This window comes from Dromiciops gliroides, chromosome 1, assembly GCF_019393635.1.
Source record: "Dromiciops gliroides isolate mDroGli1 chromosome 1, mDroGli1.pri, whole genome shotgun sequence".
Taxonomy (NCBI): Eukaryota; Metazoa; Chordata; class Mammalia; order Microbiotheria; family Microbiotheriidae; genus Dromiciops; species Dromiciops gliroides.
In genome coordinates, this window is record NC_057861.1 from 483,886,935 (window position 1) to 483,904,568 (window position 17,634).

At 39.2% G+C, this 17,634-nt stretch overlaps 1 protein-coding gene across 1 annotated transcript in view; it reads left to right on the forward strand.

The window, feature by feature from the left end:
• Window positions 1–17,634, forward strand: part of EPB41L4B (erythrocyte membrane protein band 4.1 like 4B) — a 255,236-nt gene that overhangs the window by 219,955 nt on the left and 17,647 nt on the right. Inside the window, exons 21-23 of the mRNA XM_043977633.1 lie at window positions 3,142–3,252; window positions 6,950–7,097; window positions 7,931–8,008. Coding sequence (XP_043833568.1) covers window positions 3,142–3,252; window positions 6,950–7,097; window positions 7,931–8,008 — 337 coding nt within the window. The remainder of the gene's footprint in view (window positions 1–3,141; window positions 3,253–6,949; window positions 7,098–7,930; window positions 8,009–17,634) is intronic.

Genomic DNA, 17,634 nt, shown 5'->3' on the forward strand with positions numbered 1-17,634 from the left:
TCCTACAAGTTGGGGATAAAAGATAGAGTGTGTCAATCCTATCTTGCAATGGCATGATACTCATGCCATGCTAGTCATGGGAGAATTTTAGCTCCCTGTTCACAAGGTGAAGGTAAGGTCGATAGTAGAGGACTGGATGAATCCTTTTACTGTTTTACTCCCTCCAGGAATTGCTGGGATACTTTAAAAAAAATTGGTCAGGAAATAAAGACAGGACCAAATTGATAGACATATCCAGTACTAAGCATTAAGGTGAATATTAGTGGAGGGAGAAAAAAGAACTTAAATTGTCCTGTTATTATACTATTGACTACATTGATGGAAATTTATAAGTAATTTATAAGGAAACAAAAAAAATCCTAGAATAGAGGCAGAATATATTACTTACAGGGGACTTCAGTTACCCAGACAGCTAATGAAGTTCTCAATGGTAAAAACAAAGTAGTTCATACATTATTGGCTTAATTTGATGATAATTAAATCCTTCCAAAAGTGGAGGAGGCAACAAGGCTAGCCTCTATTCTGGACCTGGTTCTGAATAGTAAGAAAGAATTGGCTATTTAATTAGAAACAGTGGGAACTTTGGAGGGAAGTGACCACACCATCTTAGAAGGAGGGAAAAGCTGGACATAATTTGAAAAAAGAGTTTAGAAAGCATATTTCACAGGGTTCAGAGAAAGGATAAGTAGGATCTCATGTCTTGTGGGAGGTAGTCAACTAAGGTATGAATTCCCAAGGACCTGCACCTTCATCTTCACCCTAGCTATTATTCCCCCTGCCACTGTTGTTCCTCCACTCTCCAAACTGAACTTGGAAAGACCTAAGATGTGAACTCCCTGGAACTATGAGTCATCATCTTTACTCATCACAGCAGTTTTTCACCTGTTGTCATGCTCCCTTCCTCTATTCGCCCCCACCCCCATTTTCCATCTCTTGTTCAAAGAGCTAGAATCACTGGCAATTTTCCTATATCTCTCTTCCCTTTAAAGGTAAATTCCTGAGAAAGCCATTTACAATCTATGCCTCCACTTTCTTTCCTCTTATTCTCTTTTAAACCCACTGACCTCATCATTCTACTGAAACTTCTCTAACATTACCAAATGTCGTCCTAATTGCCAAATCTAGTAGCCTTTTCTCAATCCTTATACTTTCTGGCCTCTCTATAGCCTTTGACACTGTCAACCACCCTCTTCTCCTGAATACTTTCTCCTCTCTCAGTTTTCATGACAGTACTCTCTCCTGATTTTCCTCCTACCTCTCTTAATGTTCTATCTCATTCCCAGCCTTATTCATCCCATGGAATACCCAGGGCAGCAATCATCAAAAAACATTTAAGTAGGGGGCAGCTAGGTGGCATAGTGGAGAAAGCACTGGCCCTGGATTCAGGAGGACCTGAGTTCAAATCCAGCCTCAGACACTTGACACTTACTAGCTGTGTGACCCTGGGTAAGTCACTTAACCCTCATTGCCCTGCAAAAAAAAAAACCCCAAACCAAAAAACATTTAAGTACCTGCTATGTGCCAGGCACTGTGAAAAAATGTAGTGTTTCTAAGGGCAAGAGGGGAGGAGGAGGAAGAGGGAGGGTATTCTAGACAGGGAAGAAGGAGAATGAGATACCCACCTGTGCAAAGGCTGAGTTGGGAGATGAAATATTGTTTATAGGGAATAGAAAGTAGACTAGTTTGACTTGAACAGGCAGTACATGAAAGAAGGCTTACACAATACAATAGAAAGAGCACTGTCCCTGGTGCTAGAGGATCTGGGTTCTGCAGAGTTCCTGAGTGACTGGGTGAATTACTCTATGAGCCTGTATGAGGAATATGAGAGGGTTGGTTTAAGTGACTTCTAAGTTCCCTTCTAGCTCTGTCTATTATTGCTATTAAGTGACTAGAAAGACAGGCAGATTGTGGTGAGCTCAACCAGACTGAGCCTTATTATCCTAAAGACAATAGGAAACGGTTCAAATCTTTGAGTAGGATAGGTTTATGTGATCAGATCTGTGTTTTAGGAATATCACTTTGGCAGCAGAGGATGGATTAGAGAGGAGGAAAGATCAGAAGAACAGAGACAATTAGGAAGTTATTGAGGAAAAAGACAAATAATAATTTCAAGGTTATGAAGCCCATGATTGTCAAGATCGTAGTACCCTTAACAGAATTAGGCACTTAGCTAGGTGGTATAGTTCATAGAGTGCTGGGTCAGGAGTCAGAAAGACTCATAGTACTTAGTTCAAATCTGGTCTCAGACACTTACTAGCTGTGTGACCTTGGACAAGGCACTTAATCCTGTTTGCCTCAGTTTCCTCATCTGTAAAATGAGCTGGAGAAGGAAATGGTAAACCACTCCAGTCTCTTTGCCAATAAAACTTCAAATGTAATTATAAAGAATTGGACACAACTGAAAGACAACTGAACAGCAATGAAATAATAGGCAGTTACACCCCTTGGAACTTAGGGGGAAAATAGGACTATATTCAGAATGTAGTTTGCTTTTTTTTGAGTGGATGTGTAGTGGACAAATAATTTCCAGAAAGACCCTTGCTCTGCCTTTTCTTCTCCCTTTGATGTGCATTTATTTTGGATATGCTGATGCTGTGGAAATGGATATAAGTGAAGGTTATACATGTAACGGAAAAAATAAAATACCTTATATCAAAAAAAAAAAAGAATGACATAAATAAGTGGATGCTATCAGGGAAAAATGTATCTCTAATAAAATAGATTTCCAATAAAAAAAAAGTGAAGGTTAATACTATACTATCAAAGTTTAAGGACATGGCCCTCTTTGATGTTAACTATAGCTATATCCCAGAGGGCTTGTTTGGGTGTTGGTTAGGTCAAAACAAAATTTTACGTTCTAAATAAATAAATGTATACAATAAGTAAACAAGAAAGGGAAATAAATTCAATTTGATAATCAAACATCTATTAAATAGATATTATGTTTAAAGTACTGTTCTAGACACTAGGTATAGCTAAAAAGACAAAAAACCAATAGTACCTGATCTCAAAGAATTAACATTCTACAAAACAAATGAATTTTCTAATTCACAAAATAAGGCAGTATATTCAGGTGTGGCTTAGCTGGGAAAACAATAACTAAAGCAAAAATATCACCATGTACTTCTTTTCTCTCTCCAGAAGCCCTGTTCCTTCTATAAAAGTAGAAGCCACTCAGCCAACTACAGAAAAGCAAGAGAAGCAAGAAATTAAGCCCCCACGTGTGAGAAAATTAACAAGACAATACAGTTTGTGAGTTCTACACTGCAAGTTTTTGGTGTATTGGGGTGGGTGGAGGGGAGGGAGGAAGAAAAGCATGGAAGATCTTTGATTGCATTTTTTTTAACCATTGCAATGCTGATTGGTTCCTATTCTGCTATTTATAGCCTTAGAGAGTTGCCTAGGACTCTGAGGCACTAGGGGATTAAGTGACTTGTCTAGGTCACACATGCAGGCAGAATTTGAACCGAGGTCTTCCCTGACTCCAAGACCATCTTTCTATCCACTTTGTTCCACTGATTCTCAGAACATCACAAGAGTTCCTGAGCTATTTCATAGCCAGTCATGGAAATCCCTGTCATCCTATCATCAGAGATAGGGACTGGACCTGTGATTTTGTTGGTATGGGGAACTCAGGCACGAGGAAACTTGGTTCACCAGTTCAGGTTGGCACTTTATCTGAAACTTAGAGTTGTCATCCTCATTTTCAAAAAATAGATGGAATATAGAGTCTCCTTCCAAAACATGCAGTGCTATGCATTCCGGGTATTTTATGCCGGTAAAGACTCCATTGTCATGGGGCGGCTAGGTGGCGCAGTGAATAGAGCACTGGCCCTGGAGTCAGAAGTACCTGAGTTCAAATCCGGCCTCAGACACTTAACAATTACTAGCTGTGTGACCCTGGGCAAGTCACTTAACCCCAATTGCCTCACTTAAAAAAAAAAAAGAGTCCATTGTCTTAGAGAGTTGACTACAGATCATTGAGAGGCTTAGGATTTGCCCAGGATTACATAACCCATTTGTGTCAGAAACAGAACATGAAACCAAGTCTGTCTGGATAAACAACCAGGTCTCCATCCAATACTCAATGCTGCCTCTCATTGATATATTACAGTGACAAAAATTAAGGGAATTCTATGCATATATAATAGTTATTTCCTTTTTCTTTCTCCTCTTCTCCCCATCTCCATAAAAGTTCATGTGTTGCTACAAAGGTAATATCTTCCCTTTCTAAATGGGGTGAGGAGGAGAGGGAACTTTCATATTTTACACAGTAGTTATGTTTTAGGTCATATTTTAAAAGGTTCAGGATTGTATCAGAGTGGGTCCTTCCTCCATTGTTGTAGCTCTTGGTGCCTCCATCTTTTCTATATTATTCTTGTCCATGTCTTTCTGTAAATTCTCTATAGAGGATGACAAATTAAATGAGAAAGTTTGGGGTAGCTTCTTTTTATTCTGTGTAAATATTTTTTTCTGGAGTAATTTCCTGAAGCCATCTGTAGACTAATCCTTAAGGAAGAGACATAATTGTTACCAGAGAATAACTCCAAAATGCTGAAAAACTTCCTCTGTTCTTATTATGTTCCAAGGATACTCACGTAGGACCAGGCTAACTAACTCTTGTCCTTCACTTTCACAACATAAATAACACATATAATACATTAATGCTGCCCACTACAATAGTCAGGGCTGGTATGTTAGTAGGGACCATGACCAATCATGAGCTATGAGTGAAGGGCTAGGTTCTCCAACTTTCCCCAGAAACAGTATAACAGTTCCAGGGATACTTCACAGCCAAAGATAGGAAGATAGAAGATAGGAAGTAAGGATATGTGGTCTTCATAGAATGTAATCCCATACCTGCTGCTTCTACATATATTCTAATAGGAAATCGCATTCTGGGTATGGTTCAGTTTTCCTCAGAATAAGTATATCCATTTTTTCAAAGACTACCTAGATATAGTTTTCTATTATTAGTGAGTACTAAGTTTGCACACATACATAATAAGTGACCCTGACATCTTAAAGCTTATATGCCAAAAAAAATTAGAGTAAAAACATGTATTTTTAAAAATTATATTTTGTGGTGGAGAGAGATATCCTGTTGGGATAGGTGGAAGGCTAATCACAGTTAATCAGATAAAAGCCCACCTATTTATGAAAAAAGGACAAGTTTAGAATGGGAAGAGAACATCAGGTGTCCAGGATGACTATGTTCCAAATGCTCAGAGAGGGCAGACAAGTTCCAGTGCTGTAAGAAGTGACAGCAGAAGGAATGGGAAAGATTGGATGTACTGAAGTAATTCAGAATAGGTGATATGTAACTTTCAGGCCAATTGGTGAAATCGGGTTTAGACTTCTCATTAAGAAAGTCTGTTATGAGGAGTCTGAATATCTGTAGCTGGGAAGCACCTGGACCAAGTCCCATTTTCAAAATGATCTGTAAATGCCTGAATACAAAGGGAAAAGGGGCAAACTGAGCAGAATGGAAAGCAATGGAAGGAGTAGCAGATCATAAAATAAAACACATGAAGGTTTGGCATGGCTTCAGAAAAGATAACACTATAAAGTAGAAACTGGAGTCCCAAGTTTAACAGGCCAGAAAAACTCCATAAACTATTTCTTTTCCTTTTATTTTTAAAAAAGTTTTATTTGTAACCTTTTGTTTTTATATCACTGCAATTTCCTCTTAAAGTTCCCTTCTTCCCCCATCACCATACCCCCAATCCCGACCCAGTCACTTTTTGTACCCTTCCATGAACTATTTCTATACACACACACATACACACACACACACACACACACACACAATCTACCATGTGGGTTATGGTAAAAGTGATAAAGATTATGGGGGAAGGGGATTTCAAGTGGTATCAGATGACTGCTTTTTACCCTACTGGGGACTTAACATGATTAAAACATTTTGTTTCCTGATGGTGGAGACCGCCCTGTCTCTATCAAGAACATGAGCTTGTTCTTTAAATTTTTTTGAAAAAATATTTTTTGATGAAAGGAATTAGTGACTGTTAGTGAATAGGGGAGACACAAAGGATGAAACAGGTCTGAAAAAAAGAATTGGCTCTTCTATAAGAATCAACATGTTGGTGATTCTTTTTCCAAGGCAACCTAAGAAAATTGGTCTGTGGGAAAATGACTCTTATGTAAGGAGCCTCTTCAAGGGCTCTCACAGAGCAGCATCAGCATTGAAAAGGCAGGATGACCAAACAGAAGACAAAAAAAAAAAGAGAAGAAAGAATTCTTCCTACCCCTGACAATGATAGCCTCTTCCAACTGAAGGAGGCTTTTTTTTTTTAACCTTAAAGCCTCATGAGGATTTGATGGACTTCAAAAAGGGTCCTTATTAAAGAATCACTATTTTTTTGTCAGACTGTTTTTTGCAGTCCAGGTCTGGGCTGGATGTGACAACAAACTTCAACAAATTGCATTTGCTAACAGAATTGTGTTAGGTTCATAGTTTTGAATCTGTAGCTATCTTGGGGGAAAACACATACACACACACACACACTACACATGTGCGCACATGCACTCAGCACCATCAGTGTGTGACAGCACTTTTCAGTCTTTGTTCAAGGGATCTAATATATCTTCATTCCTGACAATCATATTTAAAAGAACACTGGTGCAGCTGTAAAAAGGATTGAGAACAAATTTACTATTATTAGGGAATTATATGCAGTGAAAAATATCAAATTAGATTTAAGCCAGCATGTGAAATATCAAAAAAAATACATTTCATTTTCCCTCTAGGAGATAATTTGTAGCAAATAGCTTTTTAAAAAATAATTTGGAAACAACATTGTAAGCTGCTTGGTCAATATTAAGGGAACAAAATAACTAGGTCAGTCCCTGTGAAGACATATCCTTCTTGAATCTCCTTCCTTTTGGAAAACCCCTTTGTTGTAATGAGCAGAGCTTCATGTACTTTCAGTAACCACAGTGATGAAGATGACCTTCCTCCAGCCTTGGCTGCTGCCATGGCAACAACTGCATCAGGACCACCAGCATCTCCAGCATCCCAGAAAATCAGCACACCTCAGAAGTCAGAAGGGCAAAACCAGCTATCCCCCCGTGCAAAGGTGCGAGAGGGGAAAGGGATGTACAAAGGGCTAACTATGCTGTAAATATACAGTACATATACATAAGACTTGCAAAACATATCATTCAATCCCCTTTTAGTTCAACACAAAAAATGTAGAGAGCAGTGTAACTAAAGCTTATACAAGAAGCAGCGCCATACCTGACATGTAATCTTTTACTTCTTCTATCCTTTGACTCATCTGTATAACCTAACTACTTCTCTATTATCTAAATGTAATTAAGGTAAAATCTTAGAATCATAGCATCTTAAATCTGCAAAGGATTGGAAATGTCATTTAGGCCATTCCCCCACCTCCATTATACAGATGAGAAAACTGAGGCTAAAAGAAGTTATTTTCCCTAAGGTCACAAAGCTAGCTTGTGACAGAAATGAGACCCAAGACTCCAAAATTAACAATCCTGCATTCCTTAAAATTATGCCCTTGAGAAATGGTAACTAACATTTATATAGTTCTTTAAGGTTTGCAAAAAAATTTACAAATAGTATCTCAAAAACCTTGGGAAGTAGGTCCTCTTATGATCCCCATTTTACAGATGAGGAAAATGAGGCAGACAGAGGTTAGTGACTTACTCAGAGACACACAGATAAATAAGAGTCTGCGGCAATAACTACATTGACTGAAAGCATGAGCAACACTTTTGGATCTTCACAAATAGTCTAGACAATGTTGGCTAGTCCTATTTCCCAATACTAGTATTATAAAGGGGAAAAATATGGAATATAACTGTACTTTTCTCATTAAATATAGTATATGTTATACTTTAAAATGCTGGGCCGATGTTGACCTGGAAACATTTTCTGCCTTTTTAGAGTCCCTCTGACACAGGAGATGTGTTTACCTTGGGACCAGGTGACCTTTTGATGGATTTCACAGAAGCTACACCAATGGTAAATTTTAGGGTTTGCTTTTTAAAGTAAAATTCTTTTTAAAGAAATCTCTACAAAAAAAGAATAGCTATAAAACATGGGACACATATTGGATCATTGTAAATCATTATATACCTCTTGGAAAGGTTAATTCAATATTGTATTCAACATACATTCAATTATATGAGTTGAAGTCCTTCATTCCAATAAATGCCTGGGACTGCATTTTTCCTTCAGGTTTTGGTATATATGATAGACACTTTCAGTGTTTCTGTACCTTTATCCTTGAAGAAGCTATCTGGGTCTTGTTATATTTCACATATTTGAGTATAACTTCAGTATTTTCCACAGCAGTTTCACTTGTTAAGCCATTCTTTGTCAGTCTCGTCCCTGCTTGTGTTGCAGCTTCTTGGCTTCATGTGTCTGTGTGATGACCTAATTCTATATAAGCCCCCTCTCTCTGGCTGCTGCATGCCAGGTATCCATCTGCTGCTGTACCTTCCCCAGCAGTCCACTCTTTACTCTCCTGCTTCAAATGCTCGTCTAGTGATTCCCTCTTGCTTTTCAACCAGCCCACTCAGGTGTTGCTTCCACACCTTCCTGCTCTCTGCCCTTCACACACATTCATCAGAGGGAGGAAAGTAGATTGGTTCTACCCAGTACAAGTTTGTCACAGGGTTCTTGCAGTTTGATAAATATGGCCCAGAGATGACCTTGGTATTTTACATTCTACTAAGATTCCTTGATGGACAAATCTCATAATTCTGGATCAATAACCCTGCAATCTTCCTATGCTAAATTTATCTTCTACTCATACACAGGATCTGAAATTAATGAAAATTCAAAATTGAATAAAAGCAACTGCTATCACCCCAGCAGTCACCATAAGGTTTTCCTTTTATTAAAATTACTATTTTAAAAAAATTATTGACAAATTTCCAAAACCCAAAGTAAATGTCCACTAACTTATTAATATATTTCTGTATCACATAGTTAACTATTGACCATAAACCATTTAGAGAAGGTCCTATTGACTGCTAGAGATATTATCTAAACTTGGCACAGACTTGGATCAGTGTTTCCTCTGCAGGTAAAATGAGGTCATACTTCTTTTAGCTGGTGAATAAACATGTGTTAAGGCTCTACCAAAAGTAAAATTTTCTTCTAGGTGCTGAGAGATACAAAAGAAAGAGAGGGCATACAGTCTCTGCTCTGAAGAGCTTGTAACCTGGTTGACTAGGGAAACATCTCCATGGAATAGTATGAATAATAATAGGGTATGTGGAATACATAAAATGATGCAGAGTAAGTAAATAATCAAAATGGAACAGAGAAAGTTTTTTAGAGATGCAAGTTTGTAGTCAAGTGTTAAAGAAAATACAAGTTAGTGTAAGACTAGGGGTGAAAGAAAGGGAATCCAAGGGAACCTAAATAAAATAGAGCCTAAAATAAAATCATAAATAAAGGCGTGTAGGTAAGAATGGGCAAGTTGTGTGTGTGGCAGGGCAAACCGATCCCTGTGGCTAGAATGTATGGGGTCTTTTTTTGAAGAACTGGAATATCAAGCTTGATAATAGAGGGGTCAGTGGGACAGGGTGGGTTCTCTAAAGGTAGGCTGAGGACTTTGATGGTCCTTTTAAGATGAGAATAAAAAAAAAGATGAGAATAACACAATTCCTTTCAGAACTGGAGGGAGATGATTTGGGCAACAGAGTACAAAATGGACTCATGGAGGGAAGATCATAGGGAGGGATGTAGGTTAAGAGGCTATTGCTATAATTAAAGCTCAAAGCCATAAAGTTTCTATTTGGAAGAGATTTTAGAGGTCATATAGATAAGAGAGATGCAAATAGAGAACTTGTAGAAATCAAGAGGTGAATCAAAAACTCACCAAAGTTCTGAGTCCTCTGAACAGTGAGGAACTAATGTGATGGTGGCTTCATCAAAAAAAATTTGTTAAGCACTTAATGTGTGCAGAATGCTATGCTAAGTGATGGGCAGAGTCCCTCTTTTGTCTCTTTTCTCCTGGATTTTAGAGTTTAGGAGTAGAATAAAATATGAACACAAACAAATAATCAACAAGTATTTATTAAACTCCTGCCAGGCACTGAAGCAGGCATTAGAGAGGCAAATACCATGGAGGAAATAATTCTTTCTTGCAGGAAGCTTACTTCCTGATGAGGAGACAGCAAAAACATAAGTGTAGGTATATGTAGGTAGAAGAAGAATAAATACAAAATAGTTCAATGCAGAATCATTTGTGAGTGAAGGCAATAGAATTTGAGGGAATCATGAAAGTGTTCATGTCCAAGTTGGTGTTTGAGCTGCATCTTGAAGGAAGAGGGGTGCTCTATGAGGTGAAAGCGAGAAGAACTATGGTAGAGGCTTGGAGGTAGTAAGTGAATGTTTTATGTAAGGAACCAAGAGAAAGCCAGTTTTGCAAGATTGATGAATGCAAGAAGAGGAATAATGCTTAATGAGGTTGGAAAGATAGGTTTGTTAAGTCATTAGAAACTAAAAAAGAGTTTTTGTTTGATTCTAAGAAGGAATAGGGAGCCATTGGAGTTGCTTGAGTAGGGGAGTGATACACTAAGATTAGTATAATATATACTTTTACATGGTAAACATTAGAGAGTTGTCCACAAAAGTGATATGAGAAGAGCAAGGGGGGAAGGTGGTACAGTGGATAAAGCTCTGATCCTGAAGTCAGGAAGTCAAATACTTCATAACTGTGTGACCCTGGGCAAGTCACTTAACCTCTGTTTGCCTTGGTTTCTTCATCTATAAAATAGAGATGATTATAATAGTGCCTACCTCCCAGAGTTGTTGTGAGGTGAGGATCAAATGAAGTAATAGTTGTAAAGGGCTTAGCCCGGTGCCTGGCACATGGTAGGTGCTATGTAAGTGTTAGCTATCATTACCACCACTACCACCACCACCACCATCATTATCATTACTACTGGAGGATCAGGGAGTGCTAGATGAGGAGGTAGCATTTGATAAAAATTTTTAAGTGTGGGCAGGAATTTAACAAGTAAAGCCAATAAGAGAGGGAAAGTTTGAGAAAAGTACAGACAGAGGATAGTACAGTGTTCAAAGGTCAGGAAATATCACAATTTGCCTGGAGCAAAAAGTACAGGGAGAGAAGTAACATGAAGTAAGGCTGCAGAAAGGAGGGTGTTACCACATCATGGACAATTTTGAATTCCAGGATGAGGAGATTAAATTTTACTCCATAAGCAAAATGGAGCCCTTGAAGATTTTTGTTAATGGTGGGCTTAACACTGGAGACCTATTCAGGGTCAATGTTGGGATAAAATGAGGCACTCACAAGGCATATAAAAGTTAATCAAATTAGGTTTGGATTACAGTTGTTGTTCAGTTATGTTTGACTCTTCATTACCCCATTTGGGATTTTCTTGGCAAAGATACTGGAGTGGTTTTCCATTCCTTCTCCAACTTATTTTACAGATGAGGAAACTGAGGCAAATAGGGTGAAGTGACTTGCTCAGGGTCACATGTAATGTCTGAGGCCACATTTGAACTCAGGTCTACCACACCACCTAGCTGCTCCAAGAGGGAGCTTACCCTAACATGGAAAAGATATACAACTAGAATATAGTGGCACTGAATTTCTCTGGATCCTGTTGTCTCCATATGGAAACTTGTCTGTTCAGGAAGGCGAGTATAGTGACTCATGTGATCTTCAGAAATCACTGGACTATCCTTCCGCCCATCTTTCAAGATCTAGAATGTGTGGGCCTCTTTGGGTCAAAGGTCAAACAGCTGTCTTTGGACTAGACTGGTGAAAGGTATCTGTCTGGTCACAGGATGGAGAGCAGAGTTTTAAATGAGCAGTTTATCTTTGAGCTCAGAGCTTTCATGAAACAATGGAAACAAACACTGAGTCATTCTCAGGAATCAAGGTCAGTAATGTAGAAGGAGCCCTCAGGGCATGGTGTTGTTGTTAAATAAAACAAGAATATAAAGAAATATAGAACAACAGACAAATGTCCTTCCCTTATGCCAATACTGTACAAGGTTTTTCTTACTAAAATCATATAAATACTAAAGCATATATGTCAATGGGGAATTCATTGGTATGCTACTTAGCGGAGAATTATCTACTTTTAGTCATTTTTTTTTTAGTCATCTTTAATTAAGCAGGTCTCTAAGAAGAGTCATTCGTTTCATTCCCTTGTACTTTGGATTTATCTAGTTTAAAGGAAAACAAAGAAATATCTAATAAACTAGGAAGCACAGGACTTTAGGGTTTGACTTGGGGATTTTTGTTTCTCGTTTTGTTGGGGATAGGAGAAGTATAGGGTATGGCTTACTAGGCATCTAGTGGCATCATGACTAGAGTACTGGATCTGGAATGAAGTTGTTGTTGAGTCATTTTAGTCACGTCCAACTCTTTATAACCCTATTTGGGGTTTTCTTGGCGAAGACCCTAGAGTGGTTTGCCATTTCCTTCTCCAGCTTATTTTACAGATGAGGAAACTAAGGCAAACAGGGTTAAGTGGCTTGCACGGAGTCACACAGCGAGTTAGTGTCTGAGGACAAATTCAAACTCAGCAAGGTGAATCTTTCTAACTCCAGCCCCAGCACTCTATCCACTGACTTCAGCCAATTATTAGCTGTGTGATCCTGGGTAAGTCATTTAACCTCTGTATGCCTCAGTTTTCTCATCTGTGAAATGGGGATAACAATAGTAACTACCTCCCAGAGTTATTATGAGGATAAAACAAGATAATATTGGTAAAATGCTTTGCAAATCTTAAGGTGCCATGTAAATGCTAGCTATTATTATTACTTTTATATTTTTAATATGCTTTTACATGTTACTTTTATATGAAGAGAAAAATGCAGCTCTCAGCCAAAAATAAAATATCATACACACACACACCCCAGCAGCGGCTATTAAAAGTTAATTCATGTGTTGTGTTTTAACAAATACCCTTGTCCAGGTTTTTGCTGAAGAAGGTGTTATATTTCCTGACATTCCTTCTAGGAACTGCCAAAAGCCCATGTACCAGCTGGAAGCTCCTTTGTTGAGTCCTTGCCCATGCTACTTCAGCTCATTTATCAGCATGGATGCAGGGAAAAGAGAGCTCTATTCAAAGGACCTTGGTTCAAATCCCAGCCCTGTCATTTATTACCTGGGTAACCTTGGGCACATCCCTGAACCTCTCTGGGTCTCAGGTTTTTTCATCTTTAAATAAGGGGATTGGACTAAGAGATCTCTAAGATTCCCTCCACCTTTGAATCCCTGCCCTTCTCTAGCCTACCCCAGCATAGAGATGCCGCGTCCAAGCTTGGGGTTTAGGGACTCCTTCCATAGCCAAACTAGGTCAAGTACAAGGGGACCCAGGCTATCCATTGGTACGACTGACACAATTGCACAGGAAGTGGCTCCCTAGATAAGCTCAAGGGTCTAAGGTGTTGAGAAACTAGAACATTCAATGAAATACCAATGAGGACAAAAACAACGACTCTCTCCTGCCCTACCCAAGAACTTTAAGGATAATCAAGGCAGGCTAGGGATTGCACTGGATGGAGCTCTGGTCCTAAAGTCAGGAAGTTCTGAGTTTAAATGTGACCTCAGACACTTCTTAGCTACTAACCCTGAGCGAATCACTTAACCTCTGTCTTAAGTCTCCTCAACTGTGAAATGGGGCTAATAATAAGACCTACTTCTCAGGGTTGTTGTAAGGATCGAATGAGAGAATATGTGCAAAACACTTAGCATAATGCCTGACACCTCATAGACACTTAATACAGGTTTGTTTCCTTCCTTCCTGTGCCTCAGTGTCCTCATCTGTAAAAAGGAGATGGTAATTAAAGCACCTGCTTCCAAGGGTTGTTGTGCAGATAAAATGAGAGAGTATTTATAAAGCACTTTGTGGACTCTTACAGCATCATATAAATGCTAGCCATTATTATAATCTCCTCTACAAAGTTAGAAACACAAGCCTACCTAAGGTCCCTCCTTGTTGTTGTTTTTTTAAATCAACAGAAGAATCACACTCAGAAGCATGAGACCTTAGAGGCAAAAAGGCTTGAATTCCTAGATTTATCATTTGCTAATTGTATAAACTTTACAGAAATGTGGGTAGGCAGGGGCAGAAAAGGAACATGGCTGTGATGAGGTCTTGGACTCCTCTTCCAGCACTAAATATATATTCCTATTGGCTAGACAGATGTGGTATGCACACTCAGTGGTGAAAATCACAACCCATTCACACTTTCACATACTATTCAATTCTTCTCCAAGTTTACCCACAAACCCTCCACAGAGGATCTTCCCAACATGCTTGGAGACCTTCCTTGGGTCTCCTAACATTCCATGGATCACATTATTTGGTTTTCCATCTATTTTTCTTTGATCATCTACATGATCAGTCCCTATCTACTTATGATATCTGTATACTGGATAATGTTTTTGTGCCACTGATTAATGTGAATGAGACAACAATAAAATTAAGCGAACTCAGAACTGGTTGAATAGCTGGACCCAAAGTATGGTCATTAGGCAGCTAGGTGGTGCAGTGGGTAGAGCACTGGGCTTGGAGTCAGGAAGACCTGAGTTCAAATCTGGCCTCAGACACTTACTAGCTGTGTGACCTTGCACAAGTCACCAAACCCTGTTTGAATCACTTTCCTCATCTGTAAAATGAGCTAGAGAAGGAAATGGCAAACTACTCCAGTATCTTTGCCAAGAAATCCCCCAAACAGGGTCACAGAGAGAGACACAACTGAAAAACAACTGAACAACAATTTGGGAAGAAGGGCACTAATGTTGTAGAAGATGATGCTTGAGCTATATCTTAATGGAAGAAGAAGATTCTTTGAGGGAGAGGTAAGAAAGGAGTACATGCTAGGCAGGGAGGATGGCTAGAACAAATATGATGAGAGATGGAGTATTATGAGAGAAGAAAAGAACAAAGGCCTGTTTGACTGGATCTCAGAATGTGGTAATAGGAAAGGTATGATGGGACCAGGTTGTATAGATTGTTAAAAAAATTGGGGGCGGCTAGGTGGCGTAGTGGATAAAGCACCGACCCTGGATTCAGGAGGACCTGAGTTCAAATCTGGCCTCAGACACTTGATACTTACTAGCTGTGTGACCCTGGGCAAGTCATTTAACCCCCATTGCCCCACAATTAAAAAAAAATTGATATTTTATTCTAGAGGCTGTAGGAATTTACTGGAGTTGGTTAAGTAGGATAGTCACATGGTTAGATTTACTCATAAGGAAAGATCACTTTGGCAGCAGGGTTCAGTTCCATTGAAGGAACTAGAGATATTTGGCCTAGAGAAGAGAAGACGCAGGGGTGGGGTGGGGGGAAGGGGGGGGGGGATGGAGAACATGATAGCTATCTTCAAATATTTGAAGGACTGTCACATGGAAGAGAAATTAGATTTGTTCTCTTGGTGACCAGAAGGCAAAACTAGAAACAGTTGGGGGGAGGTTGAAAGGGGAGCAAATTGGGGCGGCTAGGTGGTACAGTGGATAAAGCACAGGCCCTGGATTCAGGAGTACCTGAGTAAAATCCGGCCTCAGACACTTAACACTAGCTGTGTGAGCCTGGGCAAGTCACTTAACCCCAATTGCCTCACTTAAAAAAAAAAAGAAAAAAGAAAAGGGGGCAAATTTAGATTTGATATGAGTCAGCACTTCCTATAAAATTATCCAGAAATGGGATGGGCAGCTTCAGGAAGTAGCTGGTTTTTCCTTATTGGAAGTCTTCCAGATATAGCTGAACAATCACTGACTCCTTGTTGGGAATATTGTAGATAGTCTATGATATCCCTTACACCCCAAGATCTGTGACTTTACCCTGGAATGGCTTCAAGCTAAAACCCCAAACAGCATCAGATGCAACATATTTAGAGTGGGAAGAGAACATCATTTTTCCTAGGAGGAAAAATTAAAAGATTTGGGTTTTTTAGCTTAGAGAAGAGAAAGCTTAAAAGCAATTCAACAGAATCATGAGAGGTTTTACAATAATGATTCAAGTTCTCTTTTTCCCCTAAGGAAAGAAAAAAAGAAAATAGACCAAATACAACCAGAGGGATACAGGTAGCTCAAAATTTGTTTAAGGTTGTGTGCAAATCCTCCAAAACATTTGACATTAAGAAGTCTGGGCCTAATAAGCTATTTTAAAGTATGTGATTACCCTGAAAAGTTTACTCTGAAGCTAAGCCCCAGATAATCTGGCTCATTGTGTGAGCATTGATTGTGTCCTGTCTGACCAAATTCCTGAAGGAATGAAGACAGCTTAATAAATCATTTTACTCAGTCTGATTAAAAAAATTTGTTTGCAGTAGTGTTTGAGAGACAGGGGGTGAACAGCCATGGCGGGTGAAGGATTTGATTAATTATTCAGAGTTCCAGAGAACTAGGATCAGTGGTGTGGGGCAGAGAGTGGTTCAAATGGTTCAAGTGGTTCACAATTAGAATTATTCAACAGTGAGATAGGATGTCTCATTGGGTAATGATTTCCCGTTCAATGCAAGCCTTCAAAGAAAGGACAAATAGTTCCTGGGATGTTGTTGAAGAGATACTTCCCTTCATGGTACGACCACTACCATTCCTTTGAACTCCAAGATTCAGCCCTCAAGTATTTGAAGGGCTGTCATGGGGAAAGAAGTTAAAAAAAGGTGATTTAGACTTGATGTCAGTAGGGGACAAATATTAACAATTAGAGCATTCTCCAATAAGAATGGGCTGCCTTGGGAGGCAGTGGGTCTTCCTTCCTTTGGAGATTTTTTCAGAATGGAGTGTATGACTACTCTCTCGAGTATGTTATAGTGGAGAGTCTTTGGGGGATATGGATTGGACTGGATATTGGATATAGATTGATGAGGTCCTTTCCAACTCTGAGAATCTCTGATTCTGTGATTCTAGGAAGATGAAATCCTAAGAAATCATTTCAGTTTGTGATGTAAACAACACCATAAGTTATTTTTTAAAAATTCAGTCTGTTTCTACTTTACTCATTGGGTAACAGGGAATCACTAAAACTTTTTGAGTAAGAAGGCTGTTGTGAACTGTTTACTGAGGTAGCCAGCCATATGAATGGTGGGTTGGAGAGATGAAAGCTGGGAAAACCAGTTAAGAGACTATTAAAATAAGCCAGGCAAGAAGCTTGACCATCTAAACTAAGAGCTTTGCAATGGGAGTGGATAAGAGGGATAGATGTGAGAGATACTGTTAAAATAGAATCCACGGGATTTTACAGACTTGAGGAGAATGAGAGAGAAGAAATCAAATGCCACACTGAAGTTCCGAGCCTGGGAGGGTAGGTGATGGGGGGATTGACAGAAATAACAAAGTCATGAGGAGGGGTAAATTTTGAGGACAAGGTGAGTTATGCTGTTTTGCTGGTCATACACCCAGGTAAAGTCAGTGATAGATAAAGGCCTGGATGATGTGTCTAAAGGCCATTCTTCCTGGTTGGAATGCAATCAGGCCTCTTCACATTATCTCGATGGACTCACTAGCAAACATATTGTAAGTTCTCATAACTTGTTATGGATGTGCCCCCAAAGCCAAATAACAGTGGCGGAAGCACTGACTGTATTTTTTCACCTCCCAGGAAGTACATCTTCTGTGAGGTTCTCTCCTGAAGCATATCTGG